This window comes from Cataglyphis hispanica, chromosome 3 (genome assembly GCF_021464435.1).
Source record: "Cataglyphis hispanica isolate Lineage 1 chromosome 3, ULB_Chis1_1.0, whole genome shotgun sequence".
In the NCBI taxonomy this organism is placed as follows: Eukaryota; Metazoa; Arthropoda; class Insecta; order Hymenoptera; family Formicidae; genus Cataglyphis; species Cataglyphis hispanica.
Genome location: NC_065956.1, coordinates 6030961 through 6058381, shown reverse-complemented (window position 1 = coordinate 6058381; position 27421 = coordinate 6030961). Strand labels below are relative to the sequence as shown.

The window sequence follows — 27421 nt, the reverse complement described above, 5'->3', positions numbered from 1 at the left end:
ATCGTCTGTAATATTATATTTGGAAAATTTTCAGCATCTTGTGCTTGATTCAACACCGTTCGATTCAAATTGCCGTTTAGTTTATTCTTCGTTTTTCCTTTTTTCAATTCTTTCGACAACTCTGAAGGGATCATCTTTAAAGTCATTTAGAGACCCACGAAAAGACTGTTCGACCACAATTATTATTGTACAGAACTAATATTCTAATTATGTCAGATCTTTCTATATGAGCATTCTGTGTAATGTAAAACTGGCAAGTACTTTCTCATGTAAATTGCAAGATCTACCATCTTTAACTGGTAGAGATTTGAATCGAGATTTTATCTGATCTTTTTTAACTCGCGGATAATTTTTCAAACACGGAATGCTCATTCGTATAACTTCGCAGTGTCTAAATCTAAAATAAATATTTCAAGCCTACACGAATAACGGGTCTCTTCACTTTTAGGATGTGTTTCACATTCATCTTAAGATCTAATAATCTCTGTGTATGGCAAATAAAAGGAAAGGTTTGAACGTTTTAATGATAACTTCCGTTTATGTAAGACAGCTTAAGCGCACCTAGGTTTCTCCCGCGTTTCTCTTTCTATGCGGATATTATTGAGCCAATTTGCGGCGGACAAAGAAGATTCATTCGTCATAAGTAAAAGAAAGCGCGTGAGGAACGACATCTCTTTTGTAGTTCTCATGAGATCGAGACATCAGCTCGCGAACGCGCGCAACCAGCAAACGCGAGATAGCAAAGCGAGCAAATCGTTTGATATTAAAGCACTGGACGTTTTTATAGTGCATTAATTAGTCCGCGATGAGGAATGAGATGCAAAGGTTTACAACGTTGTAAATGCAAAAAAAGATGGAAAAAGGAGGAACCGATGCGGCCGCTCGATGTGTAATCCTCCTTTTTATAAGCGAGCGACATATCGTCGTATTTTATAAGATATACACACGAGACATATCCATGTATGACACCCTCGACCGAATCGTTTATGGCTTTACTGCCGCCGCCACGGCTCCATCCACATGCTTTACGACCGTTTATTTATTAGGCATTTCATTTAATTTCTCGATTCTCCGCGCTAGTATAACGGCATCGCAACGGCTATTTCGCACCGGGCTCTAAAGTGCGAAGAATCACAATAGAGACGCGTAATTGCCCATTCGACGTTTCGGCGAACAATACGCGAGCGGGCTGTTGAAGATGTCTAAAATTTAGTAGATTCAACCTAAATAAAAAAAATATAAAAATTTCTGCTGTCAACTTTTATTAGGCATCATATCGCGTTTATTTTTTCATATCGATGGGCACACAAACATGTCTTGATTAATTTTTTTCGAAAAGCATATGCGATAATGTCGAATTTTATTGCGTGACATAGCGGTCTGGAAATGTCCAAGTTATTACGTTACGTTAATTACACGTGAGGAGAGACTGGCGATGTTAATTGATATTTCACCGTCGGTGACGAATTCGACGAATTGTAAGATAAATCAGTGAAAGCAGTAAAAAAAATTTTTTCCGGATTTCCAATTACTTCGCATGGTCGTAACTGGTTTCTTTTACGTCAAACACACAAATTTAAGTAAAGTCTTAAATTCTCGATGCGATTAAAACATTAATAGTGCTGTATTCATATTTATCTAGCCGATGAGAATAACACCGGCGTTTAAAAGATTATAGCAACGCGGAAAAAATAGAAAAAAATAATTTAATTATAAGTTAACTTACACACAAAGAGAGATTACGTATACTTCACTATATACTACGCGTTACAAGTTACAATCGATAATATAGTCATCGATCCTAACATTATATATGGCTCGCGCGTACCGCTCTCTTATTTTACTTCACAAAACAGCCACGTTCTCTCTCAAAGGAGAAAACTCTGTCCACTTCTAATCTCTTCCATCAACTCCTATGCTTAATCGATACTTTAAGTTAAACACTTATAGGACATTCGCTACTATCATTGTACCCGCAAAGATTATTCATCACAGGTGCAAAGAAATAACTCTCAAATTATATAAGATAGTATGAAAGCCTTCAATTTTCATTGAATGCATTTCGCACATATCGGTCAGTATTTCTCTACACCTGGCAATACTACACATGTATCTATAGCCGAGATGTACGTTACATTATACCGTACAACGTTCGCCCGAGAAGAGATTTATCATCAATAATTATCACGATATAGTTTGCGTTTTGTATAAATACACAACGCGCCTTATCCCGAAAACTCGCGTGTTTGGGCGCTACAATATTCTTTTATATCTCCTTACTAACGACAATTCCGCAGGGTTGCACCACGCCGATATTAGGCAATCTCGGCCTCCTGGGTGGAGATTTGCTCTCGTCCTTCTTCAATAACTCTTCTATCGAGTAGGGATTCTTCTTCTTCTGAGGTTGCGGCGGCTGATTTTCCACCACTGCGCTTTCGTTCGTTGTCGTCATCGTCATCGTATTCGGATTCATGTTCTTCGCCTCGAGAGTCCTATGTGACGTAGGACGATCCTGCTTCTCGATGATTGATAACGGGCTCTCCCGCGAGTTGTCCAAGTTTATGGCGTGTGAGTTAGGCGTGGCATGCCTGACGAATGCACTGCGATCGCTGCCTATTTTCTGGCTGAGTTCTAAAATGATCGGCGTGTTTCGGAAGGACTTGTAGTGGTCCTGTGAATCGACAAGATTTTCGTCTAGGTCGCTTTTATCTAACGAATCATCACTACCGGCCGTCGAGCTTGAGCTCGACTTCAACTCTAGCTGACTCTGCGCGCCGTTTTGTTCCGACAGACGTTCGGCATCCAAAGATCTGTAAAAAAAATTTATAAATACGTTTAATTAAAATATACACGTCTATCGAATCAATTATGTCATTAAATTAATTAAATTTAAAGATTGACTTACGCGAATGATTGCATTCCGTGTTGCAAGTGCAGAGTCGTCGCTTGGTAGAGAGATGAATAAAAGCTCTGATTCCAGGATGGCGTGCCGGTATTACTATTGTTTGTGGAGATGTGCAGCGGACCTAGAGCACCCGGATAGAACAGCTGATAGTCGGTTCTCATAAGTGTATCTGAAAAAAAAAGAAAGCAATTGCATTATTATAATTTTTGAATCGCTTCGGGGAGAGAAAGTTATTCAAAAAATTACAGAGATTGTTACAATTAAATTTATGGAAAAATATGCGCGAATACGTGTTTTTCAATCATAAGATTTTTAATTTAATATTGAGAATCATTTATTCTACAGAAATCAAAGTATGTCATCTCTCTTCTTTTCCGTTCTGAATTTATTTGCAATAAATTCGTCACGCATTTTTATTTGTTAATAAATGAGTCTAATAATACAGAACTCTCATAATGTTTCGCGACCGTCAAAAATATTAAATATTTTTTATCTATTCCGTTTATAAATTTTATTCTAATTTCTACTTGCAATTTTTTAGTTGCATCCGATTGTCTCCCTCAATTTATATTACAAACATACAGATATAATATCTGTGAAATAATATTTTAACCAAATACAAAATGCGAACTTTTTCCTAGATATTAGCTGTCACTTGTGATTCAGCTATGGTTTAAGAGAAAGATGAAGATGAGAATCCGGAGAGCTCGTTTCGCAATTAGCTGCTCAAAGCCGGTAAATTGAGCACCGCTTCCAGCATCCAGCAGCGGCACAAATTACGAAGCAAATTTTCCGTTTCGACAGCGCGAGATTGCGTGCCCGTTGCCCTGCCTGCTCTGCGTGGCTTTTGCTGACGAGTCAATCACGGCAACGGGGTGTCTCGAAATTTTTCCCCTTCCCTCCCTACCCCATACCCTGTTCACGATCGCTCATCCTATTCTTCTCCTCCGCCTCGCTAGTCGTCGTTTTCGGACATTTATCGTCTTTCTTTCTGGAAATAACTAAGCAAGAGAGAAAAAAAGGAAAAGGAATCCGTCGCCGCGGAGCAATTCCTAGGGACAGGTGTTTAAGGCGTCATTAGTCTGTAATAGTGCACTCGTAGCAACAACGTAGGCTTCAGCCTGCATATAATGACTCACGAAGTTTCGTATTGGTGAAAATAGACATGCGTTCCTCCATATCTTTTTCTCTCCTCTCCTTTTCTCGATTGCAATCTATCGCTTGTTTATGTCTCTTCAGTGTATAAAATCGACATTGTGTTTCCGTCATCAATAAAAGATTGCCCGTGATCTTTTAGTAACATCGTCGATCCTCACCTCTGGTTCCGGCGTTTGACGGAATTTGCGACGCGTATCCGCCGGATGTGGTGCTCTCGATGGTAGGGATATCCGTATGGAGCCCACCGCCTCTGAGAATACGATTGACCGAAGATACGGATGGTAAGCTCTGGGGGTCGCAAGCACCCTGGCGCGCGAGCTGCTCGCGAATCTCCCAGGCGAACATCGTCGGCTGCTCCTGCTTCATTCGTAAAATCTTCTTCACCACTGTCGGCGTGGCCACTTGCTGCAACAGTAGAGTAGAAACAAATATAATAACAAAAAATAAAAATTTAAGGATAAGAGAGAGAGAGAGAGAGAGAGAGAAAATAATTTTCGTTTCCTCAATTTTTTACAACAAAAATTTTATTTTACTCGATATTTATTTCGCACGTTAATTCTCGCTGTAAATAAACTTTCTCATCAATTTCCGTGATGTCCATCTTTCGTAAGGTATGCTTATCGGTGCCAGGATGTGTGTGCTGTTGTTAATCATATCCGCGACTTTTCCCTTTTTCTTTTTTATAACCCGCGTTATCTCATCGACAAATTAATGTAAAGTGCGATCACACTGTCGTCAGAACGGGTCGCACGCGCACATGTCGTTCACAGGTGAAGAACACCGACGGGGTCGTCGATCAAGATAGCGAGGGGAATCCGTCCGGTGGTAGGTGTACCCCACTTTATTTCGGTTTAGCCCCGGTTCGCGGTAACGGGTTGGCCGGTAGGTACCGTCCACCGTTGGTGCCGTTGTGGCCCACCAACCGGTCGTTCCTCCAAAACTGAAGGGCTCCAGCGGTGCTCAATCTGGCCAATTTGACTTGCTAATGAACGGTAATGGCACACGGATAATTTTATGCTAACGCGATGGAAATGTTATTCCGGCCGTAGAGATTTCGAGATCGCCGATCTCTTTGAGGAGCGACAGCGGGTGCGAGCGAGAGAGATGCGCCGAGATTTCGCCGGAGAAAGGTAATCATCATCAGGGGTCCGTGGTTCTATCTCTCTCTCCGCGAAGATACGTATGTACGTATCACGAGCGGAACGATATCGCCGAATCTGTCGATTACCGGGCCGATCCATTTAGCGAAGAGGAGGAGGAGATCGATACCTTGACGTTTCGCGCGTTGGTAATCCGTGCTCGCGTGGGCCCGATACGATCTCTCTCGGCAAATTGTTTGGCAGAGGAGCGGAATAAATACTCCGGGTGTATGCAACAGGACAATGATCGATACGATCGTTATAAAAAGACAGACGGCGAACTGTCGACGCGTGTTCAGTAGTGTTAAGAGGAATTATAGGTCTCGAATGACGATAGGATCATTATATGAATTCTCGCGTGATTGCTTGCCCAATCTGGAGTCGTATTCCCGTTAACAAAAAAAAAAAAAATATTAATCATTTAATCGCTATCGTAAATCATAAACTTCGATTTAATAGCGAAAATTGTTTCGGATTTCGGAACAATTATAATATCGCAAAAATTGCCAAGATATCGAATACGAATCGTCGTCTTTCACAAGTGAAAGCACCACTGGCGAGAACGTTTAAGGGCTAATGCCTCAGGGTAGCAAAGAGCCCGACCGAGAGAGAGATAGAGAGAGAGAGAGAGAGAGAGAGAGAGAGAGAGAGAGAGAGAGAGAGAGAGAGAGAGAGAGAGAGAGAGAGAGAGAGAAGCGCCTAATAGTTCGAGGGGGCTAGGACAAGCATCGCGTGCTCCCGGGAGCATCTCAGATTCTAATCTGACACTTCCGTCGTCGTCGTTGCCACAATTACCCCGGGATTGGGCGATATATACGCGGTGCCTCCTCTAATGCGGGGACCCTCGCGCGTCGCCGGGCGCATCGAATGCGCGAACACGCATGTGTGCATACGTGTATGCGTGTGACCAACGGAGGAAATTGGCCGGACAGGATGGACATCTGGCACTAAACGTTAGATAACCCGCATATACCGGGCCGCGCGTACAGGTTGACCAACTCCGGTAATTATCGCGCGCAAGTTGCTACATGCGCCCCGAACGCGCTCGGCTCGTCGACGATAAGGATGACGACGAACATCGACACTTTTCGCTCCATTTTTTCCCATGCTTCGCATGCGAATTGGGGACAAACGAGAGCTATGGATTTAAAAAATTCGAATGAAGAATGAAATAGCGTAAAAAAAAAGTTTAAAAACGATGATTATCTAAACAAAAAATTGACGTGAACCCGATACATTTTTTTTTATATTTTAAATAATGTAAAAATCTTTTCTAAACTGCGCGGGTTGTGTCAACTATATATAGAAACCGTCGCTCGATGTTCCGTGGAAAACAAGACGTTTCCATTTGTCGCGGCGCTCTTCAATGCCGCTAAATCATACATCGAAAAATAAATACACACGTCCGGGCGGGGCCGATCAAATACGAGCGAGATCTTAATTGCCAGATAAACGGGGGCAAAACGTCCGAGAGCGTGAATTGTATGCCGAGAAAATGGATGGATGTTCCTCGACAGATCGAAGCCCCGTGACAATAATCGTTCCACGGAAACGCAGTGTTCCCTCCCCGCCGTCCTTCTTCTCCAACACTTTCGAGAAATTTCCGAGATCGCGATCGCGAATCGGAGAGTGGAGGGTAAACGGGGCGATGCGTATTCCGCGTCGAGGCGTTATCCGCGTGTCATATATGGGAGGGAGAAACTTGACGATTTTTTTTCCCCGACGTTCCACTTTATTACCGCTTTGACGCGGACCGTGCATTTTTCATGAGACAATTTTCTCTGTCATGCCGCCGGCCCATTATCCGGACGCGTATCGCGTTGACGCGCGCGCGCGTACGAGAGAGAGAGAGAGAGAGAGAGAGATAACGAAGAGAAAGTACGCGGACATGCCTCGAAAATGTTACGTACCCGGGATAACACGTGTAGATTCGCCGATGGTTGGTCGATTAATTTCGCGGGATCGCACGCTAAATTGCATCGCACGACGCGCCGAGACGGGCGAGAGATCGTGTGTACCGCAGGTATATACATATGATTTATGTGCTACACATCTCGTGTTCTCGAAAGTAAATTTAATTAAACGCAATTTGGATCGGAGATCCTACTGCAAATCCATCCGAGATGCGCGGTTCGAAATAAAACGCACGGCGAATTTGACAGCGCGCGAAGCACTGCTTCATCCGTTACCGATGAAGGGCAATATCGTAGGATATGCGGCCCGAGAGAGAGAGAGAGAGAGAGAGAGAGAGAGAGAGAGAGCGCGGAAAGTCGTAATAATAGACTCAAAGTGGGGTGCAACGTAATCTTGACAGGGCACGTTCATCTTACGTTACTCAGCAGTAAAATCGGAACGTTCTCCTCTTGATGGAAATCGACGTGATGGAAGGAACGGGGGGAAGGGGGATTGGGGGGGGGAACGATTAAATGTCAGTTCTTCAAGATTCGACGAGTTAATACTGCCAGGCAATCAAAGGGTTTACCTAGTAGCCATTATTTAATTATCGGCATAATTTTAAAAGAGCCACTTATGGACGAGCGGAATAGTGACGAGCCAAGCCGGTTATCTAACGATCATCTCGAGAGGAGATCTTTTGTGCGGACGACAAGTGGGGGGGGGGGCAGCGAGTGTGCGTTGCAAGGCGAGACGCTCGATTCTTTGTGCGCACACTTATTTCTCGATGTCGATATTTCTTTCTAATTTCTTACTCCCATTGCCGTTCCTTTATCGCAAAAGGAAGAAGAAGAAAAAAAAAAAAGAAAAGAAATGGATCGCGGAGGGCGGTTAAAAAAGACTTCGAGACTTCAGGAGCCACGTATTAAACGCGCGGTCGTTATTTCGCCATGAGACTATTTTGACATACGTAAAATAAAACCGAATCACCGGTAATGGCGGATGATGACTATCGTTTACATGCACGCGTAATCGGTTCCCGCATAGCCGGAATTTAAATGCCTCTTCAAAGCTCCTACGGCGGGCCACGTTCCCCTCTCTCTCTCTCTCTTTATTTTCTCTCGTCGGTGCATCAAATTCGAACTTGAGGAAGGTCGACGCACGCAGCGTTATTAAAATAAATTCATTAAGCCGAAACGCGCTTACGGAGTAACGCTGCACGGTCGGCGCGTCGTAAGAAATTCCCAGTGCATGCGCACCGTGCAATTATATTGTCATTAGCGGTATCATGTGAGTGTGCGATACATCGCCGCTGTATTGGTGCAGCTTCGCGATGGCGCACCCGGGGGGCGAAATTGGCGTTCTCGGGAGAGACCAGACGTGGGACACGCGTGGTAAAAACTGCGATTCGTCGTTAAATTTCGCGACGGAGAGAGAGCGCGATTTTTGCGTATTAATATCGCACGAGTGCGATCTTATCGTCTTTTACGATCGATTTGACAATTTCGCGAAATCCATTTCGAGCGCGAATTCGCGCGAAAAAGGTGGCGAGAAGCGGGTCTCTTTTCGGATATCGATCGATAAGGAACTGGTTAATATTCCAAGAGGGCATCAAAAACGCGTCGTTTGATGCGCTAAGCTAAGTCGGCGATATGTTATCAGCGAGAAAACACGTGCCAAGAAAGCCATGAAATTATGCAAATGCTGAGTCGTGCGGCAAGGTGTTTGGATAATTGCACGCATAGCCCTTCAAAACACAGCCCTTACTTAAAATCACATCAGGAATGTCTGAACGCGCGACTTTGCGCGAGAAAGGGAGAGAGAGAGAGAGAGAGAGAGAGAGAGAGAGAGAAGGGAAGGACGATGGGGAACGATCCCTCATCAGTGGCATCGCCCGCTAACGCATCTCGGATGCGTGCGATCGAGCTTGTTTTCATGTGTTTTTGCGATGCTACCGACATTAATCTTTTTCCGAACTATGCGCTCTTACCGTGCACTTTACGCCGAATGTCCAATTCTTTTATTTTTCCAATAAATTTTATTTTAAAAGTTCGACATTTAATCAAATTTCTTTCAAGGGTACATTGACTTTAAATTAAATTACGATCCATTTATTTAATATAATATTTTTGTTAAATTCTCTGATTTTAATTTTTATTTTTTTAATTAAATATTCCAGAAAATCTTGAATACGTCGAACAACATTTTCTTTGTAAATTTGACGTTTTAACTAAAAATCTATGTTATTTAAATAAAAATCTATCAACGTTTTATAAGAAAGTGTAATTTTGAAAATAGAACACTGAACGTATATACAGGGTGGGCTCAAACGTTTTTGGGCGCTAACTTTTTAAGGAAGCATTTTTATAGAAAACTTTTTTTTGTTCAAAATTAAATTTCTTATAAAATCTCAAAATCTGATCAAAACGTTTGGGCCAGCTCTGTACAATATAGACATTTTATTAAAAATGACAATGAAATCTTACCTTGGTCTTGCTTCCGCCAATGCTGCCGGGTCGGATACTTCCCGTCTCGTAGAATCTCGTGAGTATCTTGGAGACGCAGCCGTGGGACACGAGTAGCTGCCGCGAAATGTCGCACGGCCTGACGCCGACCATGGCGAGCTGCACGATCCTCTGGCGCACGCAGTCCGGCAACGGTCTGCCGTTCACAAAAACGCCGCCTAATTGATTTACCCCGGCTTGTCCTGGAACAGTCGATCAACCGATCGCGATTATACCGCGGTTAATAAAGCGAAATAACGACGGCGTACCGATAAAGGAAACTCGAAGCTGCAAATTCGAGATTTCGCGGCAAAAGGTACCGCGAAAGGTAATTATCGATTTAGGGGACGGACAAGTCGGAAATGTCCGCTAATAGTGCGCTCGCGATCATCCGGGAAGGTCGGCAGGTGCATTTTTTGGCATGCGGTCCTGGCTAGCCCCCTAATGACATCGTTACGACGAATATCACAGAAAGAACCTTCCCCTCCCTATCCTTCCATCCGTCCTTTCTGTTCGCAAAGGCAAAGATGTGTCATTATTTCCTGTAATATTAGGAAGGAGATCGTGCGTAGCGATTTTACAGCGAAATCCCGACGACTCTTTACTCCTCGAGGCTCATTTGTAATTAACGTGGAATCAGGTGAGCATTACGCTGCTCTTATGCAACCTGAATTACGAGACAAACATATTAAATGTTCGTTAACATATACGACAACTCTTGTTTCGACACTTATGGGCATATATGCCTTTTACGAAATGTATTTTATTTATTTCGCGTGTAAAGAACGGCAGGTAAATTACTTCCTGCTTATGCGCGATCATTATTTCATCAAAAGTTTCTTCAAAAACTTCTTCAAATGCTTCCAAATGTGTATAATTAGATGATATCTCCTCCTTTACTGTTAAACAACTTTCTGTTTAATAAAATTTCGACTTTACAACTTCGAAGTTCCGGAACGTAATAAAATTAACATAATGTTCCGACGAAGATCTTGAATGAAATTTAGACTCATCGTAGACAAGAGATTTTCGACGACAGTTGTTTTAGAGATGTAGCTCTCATCTTTTTTTTTTTATATTTACACGTCTATAAAATTTTTAATCGCGTAATTCCTACTCACCGGCACGTTGCAATGCGCAGATTTAAATGACGATAGGTGGCAAATTATTTATGTATTACACGCATTTCTACGAGACGTACGTTTTGTATAAATTAATTGATTTGCACGCCTCAAGATTTTATAAAATCGAAATTATTCCACGAGCGGTATCGTAAAACTGTAATGCCAGACTCATCTCATGTGAATAAAAACGATCACCAACCGATTGATCACCGATTTTATGTCCGCTATAAAGAGAATGAGCGCTTAAATGTTTCGCAGATTTGACGCGTATCAAAAGGCGAATAATATTTAAATTGTACGGTAGTTTCTGTTTATTTTTTTGTGTACGCAAATTATCATACAAAATCGTCGTCTAGAGGACAAGAAACAAACTGTCGAATCAAAACCGCGTCATAAATTTTGATTGCGAAAAAAGTCTTCGTTTCTCGATCACTCGATAATCCGTGTCACGATCTTTGCAATTAGTTGATAGCATAATTATTACACGCGATTCGCGTAATAATTCTATTTCTGTCAATTATTATTTGATCTTCTCTATTATTATTTTATAATTATAGAAATTGATCTGTTTTCTAATCTATCAAGAATTATAGAAATTTATTATTAATTAATATAAATATTATGACTAATAAATATTATTATTAATATTAATATTAAAAAGGAAGAAAGATTTATAAGAACGCGAGAGCAATCTTATTTGCGGTTACATCGATAAACTGTGGAAATATATAATCGGTCAGATATATAAGTTTAACGAATAATAACTCGTAATGGAGATGATCGAGTTTTATTCCTCGGTGATTATTCTCGACGCAACTTGAAATGAGGCCTGAGAGAGGCCTTACACAGAAGCGGCGTTACTAACGACGATCCTTCTCCCCCCCCCTTGAAAGAATATAAAAAAAAAAGGATAGAAAAAGGCTGCGAAAACATTAAATGCCACGGGCAACCTATATAAATCGAGCCACGCGCCTTCACGTAAAAGACGGATGCACGAGAACGAACTGTGCGCGCCGGAGGACGATCACTAATTATTATCCGCGCCGGCTAATTATGTCATTACCAGCACCGATCACCGACGCCGACAGCACCGGACCGGATCGGCTCGAGAAATAATGATCCGAGGATCAAAGAAAAGATTTTCGTCAATCTTTTCCACTGCCATTACGCTCGGGATTCCTCGAATCCCGCGGCATTTATTTAGCGCTTTAATAACTAATTGACGGACGATCGCGAAGTATACTCCCGCGATGATTCTTACTTCTCGATGAGACTGCTCCGGAAAGATCAAATGATGAAACGCGATTATAGTCGCGTAATGTCGACTTTCATGTCTGCGAAAGTTAAAAGTCCGGTTTAAAGAGACACAGCCGACAATTAACATGAAATTTATTTTCGAGATCACAGTCTTTGAAAGATTTCACACACAAGATCATTTTATTTTCAAATAAAATTATATTTTCTCTTACATAAATATATTTCCTCATCAGTCATTGCGACTAATGAGAAAATTAAGATTGGATATAAATGACCGTTGAAATAAACGTAATCACCGCAGAAGATCTATTATGTTCGAGACACAAAATTACGAAACGCCACTTTTATAATTTTATAACGTCGCGAGTGTACGTGACACTCGTAGCATTATGGTCGTACGAAGTGGAAATTGCTGATAATAACCACCAGTCGAAGGTGTGACGGATTGTCCTTATTGGATAATTTAAGGGTCTCTCGATTGGCGTGACAGGAACACATGAGTAAGACCGCGACTCATTTTCGGAGAAGAACTTATTACGCTTCCAGCTGTAATACGCGTGTCACGTGCTCACGTACATATTTTAATCACATTATCAATTATGCTACAAGATTTTTTTATCGATAAATAAATATTATATAATATATATTTAATCGCGTGTTGGCAGACTGTTGTTTTACACACTTTCTACTTTATACACTCCACTAAATTAATGTTTTTTTTTTTTCGGCGATTCTCGAGTAATCGATTAATTATTTGTCCCTTAATGTCTTCCATTCGCTCTGCCGAGCTCAATCTGTGACGCGATTGCACAAAGATTATATACGCTATGCGTTTCAGACGGATGTGACGTGACGCGAAAGGACTGACGCACAGCGGGCCAAATTATTATTACGGCAAAAACCGGCCGAAATGTCTTTATCTAAGTGCAAATCTGGATCCGGCGATTCCGCCGAAATAATGGAACTGCGCGTTAACGGTCTGACTTCTGGCCGTGCATTGTAAGTAGCACAAACCATTCGTTTATGCGAAAGAAAAACGCACGCGCCGGCATCGAAATACCGGAAACGTGCAATCCGCAAAACGGTCAAAGTCGAGAACCGGACACGGGGATGAAGAGCGTAGAATCAGAAAAAAAAAAGATGAAATGCGCTATAAATTCTGATGCGAACATGACCGCGAGACGCACGGTTCAAGTAACTGTTATCTGCACTAACGGGACGTTTGCAACAATTAAAAGCGCGATAAATCGTGCACTTGTCGTAAACACACACGATTCGAATGTCTAAAAGACCTATTTTGAATCGTTAAATATATAAATGCGCATCCAAGAAATATATATTATGCTAACTACCACTTTGCCGATGCAATGAGTATGAATAATTGACGTTTATGCGAAATATGTCCTAATTTTCCAGAATTATCTTCCTCTTTTCTTCACTTTTATTAACTCAAAATTATTAAATTTATGTCAACAAATTATTTAATTTATAATTGTTTAAATTTTTAATTATTAAATTTAATTATTTAATTTATATTATAAATTATTTCAAAATTATTTAATTTATATCAACAAATTTTGTATACAAGGTGTCCCAGATCAATGAAACTTCAGAATCTTATAAGAAATTGAATTTGGAGCAAAAAAATTCCGATCCGGAAACGTTTCGTTAAAAGATATTATTGCTAATAAACTCTCTGTAAATAATTAGTTATGATTAAAATTTATTAAGAATATTTTTATGTTTGCATTTATAATGTTTGCACTACGAATGCAGTTTACACAAAGACCATTTTTCTAGTATCTGCTTGATTATTGTTTAGAGCTTATTTTCTTTTGAACGCCTTATCAGAATTAAATGAAATTGGTGTAATTTAATTTGTTATTTAATTACTCATCAAATTTATTTCACTACTTTTTTCAAATGAATGAAGGGTTTTAAAGTTATTTTTAAAAATCATCAAAAAAATCGTGATTTTTCGAAATTTATTAATTATAACTTTCTAACATTTTCGGACCTACATTTATCAAAACTTTTTTGTTCCAAATTCAAATTTCTATAAAATCCTAAAGTTTCATTGACCTGACCTAGAACTTCCTGTATACATATACATATAAAACGTCTTTTACAAATTCTGTGAACAAGAATATTTTTTAAGAGTATCTACCAGTATGTAAGAAAAGATATGATATTCATCTCTTCCGAAACACCAATTAATTTGTGAGACACGCTGTTGTTTGACCTTGATTAAACCTTTCATCGATATTATGGTGATTCTATTAATGGAAATTAAAATGATTTTATGAGCCGGAACGCTGCGACTCATACATAATTCTGCACAAATTAGCTATTTCGACACTCTTTCGCCGAATTAATATGATTTCACCTTGATCCATCGGCTCGGTCAATTAATAATAATATTAATAAAATATGTTTAGAATTTCTATCATTTTGATTACGCATATTATACGCATGTTATACTATCCTACTTATTTTTTTAGAAAGAAAGTGTCAAGTGTCGATTTATACGTATCTGTTTTTATTGCAGATAGATTCAATGTAATTGAATACATTTATATGTTATAGGATAATATAATGTAAATCGACTTTAATTTTCTAATTCATGTATCAGTATTACTTTCCCCAATCAAAGAATCATTTTTACCTTATATTATCATTATATCAAAGGTAATGATTATAAGTTATTAATTTTTATATAATACCTTCTTATTTTTTTGCTCATCTTTCGCCAGCAAAGTACACAAATTTTAGAACATAGGGTACTTTTGAGAGATACTTTCGCGAGTGCATAAAGGAACATCTCTCCGGATATAATACCGGCTTAGCTTAGAATTAGCCGGCTAATGCGATCGCCAACAACGATCCCTATCGCGTTGGCCATTTAAGGTCCTAACCAAACTCTACACCTGCCTACCTGTAATCATGATACGCGACCATGCCAACACATTTTTTTCTCTCCGACGAGAGCGAGCACGTTGCATCGAGAATCGCGATCGCCGTCATTTCGAATCAATGCCGAATAGCGTGTCTCGCGAATCGACACGTATAGGTCGCTATTCAAGTCATTTGCTATCGGCGATCCGTCATCATCTGTCTTAAAAGAATACACGGGAGTGAGATAGCCGTAAATGGGAATGTATTAAGATGGTTAACTACGACGGCTATTATTAAATCGTTTATCGCTCTAATGATTATCTGCGGCTTGAATGTTCCTGATAATTAAAAGGTAACATATGTAATGAGTTCACTAAATAATTAAAAGGTAACGTTGATTCTGCCGAGATGCACTTTAGGGATTCTGATAACATCGTCTAATAATAATAGTATCTGATATGTGATACATAATCTTTATAATTTTCACCCAATTTTCCGATATAATTTTCTTATAATTATATTTCTTATAAAAATGTCTCTTGTAATTTTCCGTATATTTATATTATATTATATTATATTCTTATATATACAAAAACACGAATTTCAAACTGATTTAATCGTGATGATTCGTAAGCAAAATCGTTATGCAAATTTAAATGTTTCCTTCCAAGATTTTGCTATAATTTATTAAAAATGTTATTACAAGTGATTTAAGGAAGCTCGAGAACAAAATGCAAATTGTTTGGCAAGACTCATATTAGTGATATTAATCAACATTTCTATTCACAATAGACTGATAATTAAAAAATATCTTTTTTCAATTTCAAAAATTTTTCCTTAGTATCTCGTCGGAGGAAGAAAAGATTGATCGCTCGATCGGAATTCAGGATTCTTGACACGAACATCACGGCCAGGTCGAGGAGGAGAGAATGAGACGGGAAATTGTAATTAAACTCGGTTAATAATAGACCCGTACATTCTCGGTATATTCGATCCATGTTGTAAAATTCTACGTTAATTACTGTCAAATTGCTTTCTAAATCGTTATTTAGTCTCGAGACCTGCCAGAGTAAGCGAGAAGAAGGCTTTTTTACTTCGAGAGAAAGAAAGAGAAGGGGGAAGGGAGAAATTTTAATTTTCACTACACGCGATTTTGTGAAAGAGGTCGTCCTGTGATCTCGCCGACGCGACGGTAGCTGACCCCGTCCCGAGGAAACCATAACGATGTGTTACATTCCCTCTCGCATAAATCAGGAAGCGACGAATCGTGGGATTGGCTATTTAGCAAACCGGCCAGTCGACGGCTAGCGCGTCTTTCTCGTAAAAAAATTAGCATACTAGCTATTTGTATACTACTGGGATTTAACTCGAGATTTAACCCCTCTGGCTACGTTTCACGAATATGTTGTTCTCTCGAAAATTTCCATTAAAACGCCTCTACGCTATTACAAATTTATTGCCTAAATTTATATCATTTCTGTAATAATAGAGTATAAAAAATGACAATGTGCAAATAAATGATAAGTTTTTACATTAGTTTACAAAGTTTTGTGCCAGAATATTGAATATTGTTTCTAGAATAATTTTTAGCACTGAATCTACTATCAAAAAATTTCTATCGAGTTCGATTTTCGAAATATAAGAAAAATCATTTTTAGGATATATAGCAAATTTTTTATTCAATTTAGAAAACAAATTAAAAGTGTTGAGCATTAAATTCTTGTATGTATCTGCAGGATAATTTTTGCGAATAAATGGTATAATACAATGAAATTGTAAGGCAAACTGCAGTATTGTTAACTGGCTATATTTAAAAAATTTGGAATTTTTCTGATGACAGATTTGAACTCAGCGTTAAAAGAAAATTTGATTCCATTTCTAGCACTAAAAAAAAGTGTGAAATTTGTAAACTAGTGTTAGTTGTTTAAAATGCCACTTGATTTTGAGATTACAGAGAATTCTCTCAAGCCCGACCAGAGAGACGGCTGTGTATTTTCCGATCAAGGAGTGAAATTTCAAATGTAAAGGATCTCAAGAGCGGATATGTACTCACCGGTGTGCGGCATGTCGACGACGAGCAATCACGTCAATCTGAAACAGAGCAAGTACAGGCCTCTTTAAGACTCTCAACGGCGAACTGTAAGTCATATGGTACAAACGTGAAACGCATCGCGCACCGTATATTAAATCCTCGCGAGCGCGTACGTATATGCGCGCGCGTGGTTACACCGTGCGACGTATTATAGAGTATAGCCTTCGCCATTAATGAATTTAAATGTATTCAAAGGGCGCGCTTGACGCTTGACATGGCAACCCTTAAATATGCAACCGTACCGATAAGCGAAAGCGCGGCAAAATATTGCCGCCGGTGGTCGCCGACCGTGACTCTCATTCCCGAACAGATCGTCGAGAGATCGGCGACCGGCTCCTCGCCCCCTCGCCCCCTCCACCATCGCGATCACTTCATTTTCATATTTTCGTTTCGCAGTTTTTGCGCCGACTATGCATAAATTAGCAATTTCGCCGATGATCGTTTTCACATTCTTCTTTTTCATCGTTCATAACATTCGCGATCGATCTCATTGACACTTGGTTCCTCGATTGACGTATATGTGATCGCGATTGTCAGAGCGACAGAGGGTAGAAATCGCTATCTCGAGTTTGAGAACTTCGCGTCGGATAGAAGCGGAGCGAGCGGAAAACTACGTGGAATGCGTGCGTAGCGTGGCGGGTGGCGTGTACTTTGTGATGCAAATTAATGCACGATTACCGAATCACCCCTTGCGCCACCCCTGCACCCGACCACCGCGCGACTCCTTCGCTCTCGCCGACTCTACCCTCCTCCGTCTCTCTCTCTCTCCTCGCACAGGTGTGTGTGTCTAAGTGTCTTACTTGTGTAAAGCGCGCCCGTCGCAGTGGAGACGTGGTGTACGTGTAATAAGGTACGATCCGCCTTCACCCCCGTGACTCGATGCTTACCCCAGCATTAGGTCTGGTTACACGCTCGCTCCCCGGGCTCTAATCTGATGTAACTATTACATACGTTACGCGGTATCCATATAGTCGAAATGGCTATGCGCCGCACGGAGCCTCGACGAAAACTCATTTCTTCATCCGCGGTGTCCTTGCGATACTCTACTTTCCGGCCAATTACTAATTTGCATCGCTTTGCGATCGAGAACACTATTTTTCTTTTTCTTTTTCTCTCATCTGGCGAAATAATTAGTCTCAATAATTTTCCATAAATGACGCAAATCCGTTAAAGATGAATAAATAAATAAATAAAAAGATACAAAAAAATCTATCACGATGAGTCTTTGACTTTTATCCGAAAAAAAGAGTAGATTACACATGCGAGAAAATGATAACAACGAGAGCTTTTTGTCGCGAAAGTACAGGTGATATTTTTGCCCCGACGACGAGGCGCGTCACATCAACGAAGATAGTCTCTTGTATAATGATAATTGAGTGATTAGTATAAATCAGACGTACGCGGCTACAGCAAGCCGTCGCGTTTCTCGCGTGCCTTCTGTGTTTTGCCGATGTTACTCTTGCAAACACGTGTCTCCGCCCTTTTCCTTTCCTTCTTCCATCCGCTCTTCTAAACGCATCTAAAACGTTGCAAACACGCGTCGCGCTCTCGACATTTGTACGCGGATCTTTTCTCTCGCAGTATCCACGAAACAACATAAAAACTCCATATATTTTCCATTAAAAATATCTATTTCTAACGTAAAAACAAATTTCCTTTCCGATAATTAAATTCTCTTCCTTTCCTTACAACTGGAAACTCTATAAAAGTCAGAGAAATTATACATCCTGTCAATTAAGAAAAGAAAAGTATATTTCAAGATTAATGCGAAAAATCTCGATTGTGGACATTTCCCATCGACTCGTAGAAGCCTTCCGGCAACGCGGAGAACGTAGTCGATTTGAGAACCGCGACGCCGCGGTAAATCGCCGGTATAAGGTCACGCTTTTACGTGTAAGCCCTAAGCTAGAAATCTAGTTTTTGTTTATTCATTAGGCTACCCCGCGCTTTAAGTGGTACGTGGAGGAAGGCTGCCTCGCCGCAGCGATGACGGTGGTGCAGGACGGGGGAGGAAGGAGGGAAAGAGAGGGGGGACGGGTGGAAGGAGGGTGGACCGCCGTATCACCGATACGCCACCAGCCATAAAAATCTGAATATATTAGGCCTACATGTGCACGACATCTCGCTCGGATCGTGAACACGTTACCCGCGATAATCTACGCTCGTTTCCAGCACACTTTGCACGTTTATGCGTATACCCGCGGCGGCTACCGTACGCGAGTACGCGGGTTTTATCTCTCTCTTCTCGACATCGTCGCCTTCCTCTACCGCTGCCAATTCTCGAATCGAATCCTGTATATCGATTAAGAATCGTTTTTATTATGATTTTGATTGCCGCACCGCGGCAAAGAAGAAGACTCAAGAAGAGGGAGAGAATTTAACGAGTGTACGCGGACCGATCAAGGCACACAGAGTGTCTATCCCCTAAAAAAAAAAAATAGAGAACTTGTAATCCTTCAAGAATTTATTTTATTACTAGGAAAAGTTAAGGAATTCTCATGAAATTCTATTGAAAATCGAGGAATCTTTAGACAAATTTTCTCTTTCATTATTTTTCTCTTATCTTATAAATAAATGGTGAAATGAAAGCATTAAAAAGTGCATAAAGTAACTTACTTTAAAAATTGTACCAAAAAAATCTTTAATATATTCTCTTTACCTAAAATTTTGAACAAAAATATCTGGATGGTCATGGAATTTTTTTTTTTTTATAAAATTTGAATAGAAGGACACTCTGAATATACAAATTACACACACCTTATTGTATATTAAAATTGCTCAATTGCCTTTCTCATTATACTTGACAAATTCTATTGTACTCGCATTTTATTTTGATATAAATTTAATAAATTTCACATATACATAATCTTGAGAAAATTAGATCGATTTCCGAGCGTGAACTTTACGTGCGTTTTATCCACAATAATGTTCAAGGTTAACATTACTGTTCCATAAATGCGTTTGATCTTTCGCAAATCACGTAGCGCTAAAATAATCTCAATGCGCGGACGGGACTTGAATTTAGGATTTTTTTCAGTTATGCGTCCAAATGGCCGAGCGGATAAGCTTCCGAGAGCACGGTAAGAAAGATCGGCGAGAAGGAAGGAGACCAGGAGGGGAGGGGCGGGCAATTAGAATAATTCGGGCCGCCGTGGTTCACGCCACCCGAACGAATTTGCATTTTAAATGAAGCGATGGCGTGCCAGGGGCCCCACCGTGCCGCCGAGAGAAGAAAAGAAGAGAGAGAGAGAGAGAGAGAGAGAGAGAACGAGTGCGGTAGAACTCCGTGCTTTATAGGGAACTTTAATATTTATCGCTTATATCCTCCGACCGCGAATATAAGTATATGTATATATCCGCCTTTTCCTTCCTCGGCCACCACCGCAGTCACGGGGAAAGGGGACAGGAGGAGGCTCGCTCATGTTCATGTCGAAGCATAGCCCCGCTGATTTCCTTCTCGATTCTCCTCCCTTCTCGCTCCTTCCTCTTTCCTCCCCCGTCGGATCATTATCGCGTAATTAGCGCCGCTGATTTTCACGTTGCGTCATCGACACGCACATGCACGGCGATAATTTTATAATTTTAATTTGTTGAAATGACACACATTATTCTGCGGAGACGATTTCTCGCTATCGATCTCTGTCAGAGTCGCCAGGGATTCTTTTTGTTTTAAATTCCTGTACAGATAATCCTACACGGGACAGGTATCGATAAGTATCGAATATCGGAAACTGCCGATGAAAGATACCGTGAGGGGAGTACATACGTCGCACGTGCGCCGCGGGCGCAAAACTGCGTTCGAGAATGTCATTTATTTAGGTCAGATTATTATCGTGAACGAACGCCATAAACGACGAATATATACTTTCTGCTCGTAAAATAATACACTTTTCCACTAATCCGTAAAGAATAATCGTAAAGCGTGCTAGCTCGCGACACATATCCTACTCGGGAGATATAACTCGCTTGAACAAGAAAGTTTAAAAAAAATTTAAGCCACTTGCAAAAAAAAAAAAAAAAGAAGAATGAAAAGAGCTGAAACTATCATCAATTATAGCAAACAGTTGAGGATGCAGAGTTAATCATGGTTCGCGGAGTCGCGGATGCGCGAATATATACATTACAGCTGTAGGGGTGAGTTTTTCTCGATACTCAAGCGACACGTATCGACGTTTATGAAAGTCGACATTGAGATACGCCGGGTGGTAACGCGATAGATCTCGAGCGCATAACGAGATCGAGGCGGATCGGTCTGTCTAATTGGCAAGAAACTTGACGGATAATTTATTTATCGAACCGGATGACCACAATCGTATACGGAAAACATCCTTCACGGTATGTTCTTGCGAGGAAATAAAAAAAGGGGGAGCGGGACGTATCCCCCTCGTACGTACCTGTTGACTTTTTTATGATATCGGCCCGTAGTTCTCCTCAGCTTTCGAGTGGCATTCGCTCTTCTCGAGGATCCGAGAAGTTTTCGTCCTGGCTCCGTTCCCCCTTACTTCGGTCCTCTTCCTCTGCCGTTTCAATTTAGTTCGCCTCGAAATGGATACTGATGATACAACGTCATGTTTTGTCGTACGTTAGATTCCTGGCGAGACAATTCGTCGAGAGACGTTTCGTCCTGGCGTGCGTCGCGTGCTCGACTCACGCAGGAAATGACTTCGCTTTCACGGCAATGAGACGTGGATGTGATACGAAAGCCGGAAAGAGACAGATAAAAAAAGAAGCGAGAGGAGGAGGCCGACTATGTATAATAATACACCCACGAGCACACGTCAGATGACAACATGAAGGTCTCTCTCTCTCTCTTTCTCAACGACCACCTTCCGCTGTACGAACCGATGATCTGCTCTTTATCTCCGTGTGCTTCCTTCCGTCGTTCGTTCCCTATTCTTATTCCGCTCCGATACCCGCGCGGAAACGTGCGGTCGACTGTCCTTGATGAAGTCGCGAGGTGGACGTTGCTCCTTCATTCGGAGTCATAACAATCGTCGAATGCGCGTATACGTTCGGATCCTTTAATGATCCGATCAATCGTAAAAATCTTGATCATTCCTTGAATGGAATCGCGTTCGTAATTAATTACACAGTCGCAAATATATCTCAGGAATAATCTGGTCGATCAATGCCGTCCCAATCGTCGACAAAATGTTGAGATTTCCCCTTAAAAAAAACTTTCGGCTTAACAATGTTCTCTTCCACTTCCACTCGATTGGAGACTCACTGGTAACCACGCGTTCAACTTCCGACTTCTGGGAGAAGAGATCGTAGTCCCCGCCGATTCCTCGGCTTCTTCCTCCTCTTCTCGGCAAGCCGGTGCTCCCAGGCTCGTTACCCGTGTCGCGGAGCACGTGCAGCTACTCCAGGTAGTCAGCGGAGTGGCAAAGTCCGCGCGACGCGAGGGCAAACTCGCGGTGGAGACCGCAAACTGCGGTCGGTCGGCCGGCCCGGCGAACGCGCTCGCGAGGAGAAGGACGTACGTCAGCGAGGCAGTCGGTGAGGCAGAGGTAAGAGGGAGAACTGTGCCTGGACAGGCACAGATACACCGACGAGCGGAATACGGCAAGGGCGCGAGAGCGCAGCGAGAGATATACGCGGGCGTGCGTGCGCGCGCAGCAGAAAAAGAGAGAGAAGGAGAGGAGGCGAGGAAGAAGGAGATAGATAAATAGAGAGGAGAGAGAGAGAGAGAGAGAGGCGGTCAGGACAGGATGATGTGGACCACGCGGAGGACACGGCGTGTCTGAAGTGGGCTCGGCCCGCAAACGGGGGTTACGGGCTTTGCTTTCGGTCAGGTCCCCCGTACCCTCTGCCACCGCCTATACTCGTGTCTATACTCCTGACTCGGTCGTACGCGTCGTGTGTACGCCGCGGCAAAGAAGAGAGAGAGAGAGAGAGAGAGAGAGAACGAAAGGGAGGGAGAGAGAGAGATCGAGAAACGAATCGAGAGGGAGAGAACGAGAATGAGAAGGGAGGTGGGGGGAGACAGAAGGTGACGGTAGCGTGTCGTCGCGTGCTGGATGTTGCATCGGGCAGGTCCGCGTGGCCTGTGACTCGTGGCCCGTGTCCCGGGTTGTGCCTTGTGCCCACGAAAGAGTGCGGCCCGTGGCCCCCGCCAGAAGATAAATAGAGAGAGAGACAGCAAGATTGGAGGGGTTGACTCGCCCGAGGAAAGAAAGAGAGCCCGGGGGTGGGCGGACAAAAACGCGCTTCTCTCTCGCTCTGCTATTCTGTGTTCTCTCCTCGTCGAAGCTCCTCCGAAGAGGAGCTCTACTTCTTTTATCTTCTTTTATTTTCCCTCCCTCTCTTTGACGGTTCTTGCTCGCTCTCTCGTACGAGGGTAGTTTCTTTTGCAATCATGCTCACCATCACTAGTTTCTCATTTAAATCAGCCGTATTTTTTTTTTTCCAACGCTATTGTGCATACTCGCGCAAGAGTTGTTATGCGTGACAATTACATCTTCACACAGCGCGCCGCGTGTTACGTCAAAAGTTTTTTCAACGCTTTAAAACTTTTCTACGCACGCGAATGTACGAGATCCGCACGAGCCGTTCTTCGATATAATACGTCAATTTTTAACCGAATATATAAGAAACCAATTTATATATACGCTGTTAAAAGAGTATGTATATATACTCTTGTACATTTGATATTTTTTCTCCTTCACGAATTTTTTTTCAATCACGCGTTTTTCGAATCCGTGTGATCCGGTCCTAAATTTTACTCGTTGAATGTAGGGTGACGTTCAATGTCAATAGGACACGGGGCGGACGGCGTTTAGCGGTCCTTTGTCTCTCGTTTGCGAAACACGCAAAAGACGTTTGTAAGGCGAGAGGTTGCGTAATACACTCGCAATCCCTTTGAGGAAGACGTAACCCGGCTGTGTGTCGGGACACGCGAGAATCTGTACAATCGGTAGTCCCACGATGAGTTCCACGAAGATCAAAGTACGTGATCGCTTCGCGCGGTCGCAATCTGCCTTCAGTCCTTGGCTGAGTTCTTACGCAAGAGGCGCGCGTTTGTCTCCCTCCCGCTCTTTCTTCCTCGACAATTATACGCTTGAAAACCCTTGTCTCGTGCGAGAGTCTCAGCATCGCCGTTTTCAAACGATTTCGCCTCAAATACCGGGCAATCCGCGAAATGCCGGGTTCGATACATCGGCTTCGGCCTCTCGGAATCTATATCGATCACGAAGAACGCGAAGGTCGACAATGAACGGTACAATTCGAGAGGCTCCATCGAGTCGAGAAAAATGATAATTTGCAGGTATACCTCGCGCGAATATTAGTTTGAAGGCATTCGCGTGCTGCTCCTCGTCCTCGTCCTTCTGTGCTCTCGTTTCGCTCTCTTCTATGTAGATCACGATCACGTATACAACTAAACGTATTCAGGTTTAAAAAATATCTCTTCGCGTAGAGACGAGCAGAGCGATTCGAGTATGTATCCTGACGAGAAAGAATTAATTTCTCGGGATGATTTAGCATATCGCGGTTAATGTATAGAGTGTCGTGAGCTTTGTTTAATATATAGAGTGTCGAATGACAAATAAACACGAGGGTAACCACAGTGCTCGGTTCCTGTAACGACTCCCCATGGAGTGATTGTGCGACCCCCTCGACTCCCGATATACTCTTGTACATGAGGATATCCTCTTCTCCCTTGACATCGGCGCAGGTTGCGCTTCTTCACGGATCATCGCCCATTAACCATCACTCTGTTTCCGACCCGTTGATTCAAATGTTGCGTCGATGGATTCTGAAATATCTCTGTTTAACCGCTTTATCTATTTTTAGCTCCAATTCTCTCGCGACGAACACGTCGCGGAAAAAGGAATCGATTCTAAAGTTAATACCGACCTATTTATCCACGTGCAAGTTTTTATTTCGAAAAACAAATCAACGGCAGATCCGCTGTGTGCGTCGAGATATCGTCAACGCCCTTTATTTGTTCCGTTATAAAACGGAAAGAGGACGACGAAATTTGGACGATTATTACTTAGCCGCAGATACACAGAACGGAAACTAGGATACGAAATTACGTTACCGCGCATTACCTTATCAGATTCGACGTAATAGCGCCGAGGGACAACCCCCTTAACGAGCAAAAGATCAGATCATTACGACAAATTAATTTATGGTCGTCGCGCGGAATATTTCAAGGAGGAAGGCGTGACTTCTGGTCTTGAATGTGTCCTATGTGACATCCAAGACAGGTGAGCATTTTCAACCCTCGATACATTCTCATCGCGTTCGCCCGGGCTTATCTGGATTTCGATTTTCGCCATCGGCATATTTAGATCGCTATTCTTCGCTATTTTATATTGTAAACATCGTAAACCAACGTTTCTTTTCACTAACACAATCATGTGAGACCTTGCGACCTTGATTAATTTATTTTGTTCAATGATATATTTTATCAAAGATAAAAAAAAAATAAATAACGTAGAGATGCCTGCGAAAGAAGTTTAGTTTCTTTTGCTCTTCTCGATGATGATCTCGCCTAAAATATGCAGCTGCCGCTACTATCGATCCATCAAAGATCCAAAGATTTCAAAGATATTAGGAACACGGCCCCTCTCTTCCGTTGACCTAGAAAGGAATTGTCTCTTTTTTTTTACGGCTTAACACACCGCAGATTTCACGGCTGCGGCACCTCGATCAAATATTAATCTCATGGATGAAATTGTAATTTATGGTGAGGCGACGAAGAGAATATGAGAAATCTACGAAAAAAAATTGTGTGCAAGGTGCACCTATCATATTTTTCTAAGAGAATATTAGGATGAAACAGGTAGCCCGACAGAGTATTTCCGCGCTTCTCCAAAATGCGACAAAATGTTTAAGCATCAGCTCTCTCTCTCTCTCCTTTTATTTCTGGATGCTAATAATTTTTTTACAAGCTGTACGTTGGAGACGTCGCAAGATTAATCCCGCGTTTTCGTAACCGGCTTGCGTAAAGATGTCACATCAAGTAATTATTATTCGCGAATATAACTTTTAATTTCTGCCATTTTTTCGTCGATATCGCATATTATATTCGTCCTATCAACGGATATGGCTGGCGGCTGGATTAAATTGTTACGTCCGCCCTCTTCCACTTACTTACCCCGTCCGTCAGATATCGAATTCCGGTCGAAGCTGCCTGAAGCAGCGTCGATTCCCAGAGTCGTAGGATCGATGACCAACGGTGCAACCCTCCGTCCTTCGCCCCCTAATCGAACCCTGGTCTCGCGCCCCGCAGCACTCTTAACGACGGATGATAGTATCGCGCGGTCTGAGTGGCCCGATGACACCCGCGCTGATACACCCCGGCCCTGTCATTGGTCAGCCCCGCCGGATGGATGGTATTTAGAGGGTTTCACCGATTGGCGGCCTCTTTGGAACGCCCAGGAAGGATGCGCAGCTGCCAGGACATGCGTAATCCGTCGGCTTGATCGACGTCGAGGGAGTATTACGCGCCACGTAACGATTATTTCCATGGTATATGCACCACCACATTTTACCACCACCGTTCCTTCCCTACAGACGACACTTGACGTTCTGCGATTGTCGCCGCCTTTCTCGCCCTTCGACGTAACGCAACTAAATGTTGAATTCCAGCGAATCGATTCGAGTTAAATCTACGCCGTTCAAAAATTAATTGAGATACCGTCGTAGAAATGTGATGGTACGTCCTTCACGTCAGACAGTTCATGATCCATGATTAGAGACAAGGATAAAATATTTATCTCGCGATATATATACACGAGTACTCGATCGAGCCGCTAGTCTCTTTATAAAAATCATCGTGTCAATGGATATCACGGAGCTGCTGCAGGTGCTGTTCAAATGTCACGTGAATGCGTGAAAGAAATCTTTGTCATTCAGAGGCGCAGTTTCGGAGAAACCCAGATGCTCGAAGCTATGAGCAGTGAATTTCGATAATTGCAAGCAATTGCTTGAAATCGTAGCAGGTGTCAATAATGAGCGATACTTCGTTGATTTGTAACGATAGTATATAAAAAAAATGCGTCTTATTTATTTTCCCGTTCTTCAAAGCTTCGAAGATCTATAGGGCAAAACGCGTTCATCGCTAACAAAAACTATCTATATATCTGAACATTTTGCTGTATGTTTTAAAAGTATATCTGAAAAAAAATAGAATTATATCGTTTGAAGAATTTTTTGACAAGAGGATAGTTTAGTCAATGTTTTGTTCCGAATTAAATTATTTATTATTTTGCCAGAGTTTACAATTATATAGTATATTTTTTTTTTATAATAAATTCATAGTATAAATGCAAAGCAAATCTTTCCTTCGGGAACAAGCGGGACGAGACAGAGGTATCCAGAGGCAAGGGAACGGAATGATAAAAAGAACGAAAGCCCTTCTCGCCGATTACCAGAAACCGTATGTCAGAAAATGAGTGCAAAAACAAACACGGATGAAACGCAACATCTCGCAGCTAAAGAAA

General features: G+C 41.9%; 1 protein-coding gene across 1 annotated transcript; it reads right to left on the bottom strand.

Moving 5' to 3' along the window:
* Positions 1–1245: 1245 nt before the first annotated feature.
* Positions 1246–22848, bottom strand: LOC126848312 (paired box pox-neuro protein). Its single transcript, XM_050589114.1, has 6 exons — positions 21362–22848; positions 16929–16966; positions 9582–9802; positions 4222–4468; positions 2906–3074; positions 1246–2810 (listed from the first exon to the last, which is right to left on the bottom strand). The coding sequence occupies exons 2-6, from the start codon at positions 16939–16941 to the stop codon at positions 2267–2269; spliced, it is 1194 nt and encodes a 397-aa protein (XP_050445071.1). The 5' UTR covers positions 16942–16966; positions 21362–22848; the 3' UTR covers positions 1246–2266.
* Positions 22849–27421: the final 4573 nt, after the last annotated feature.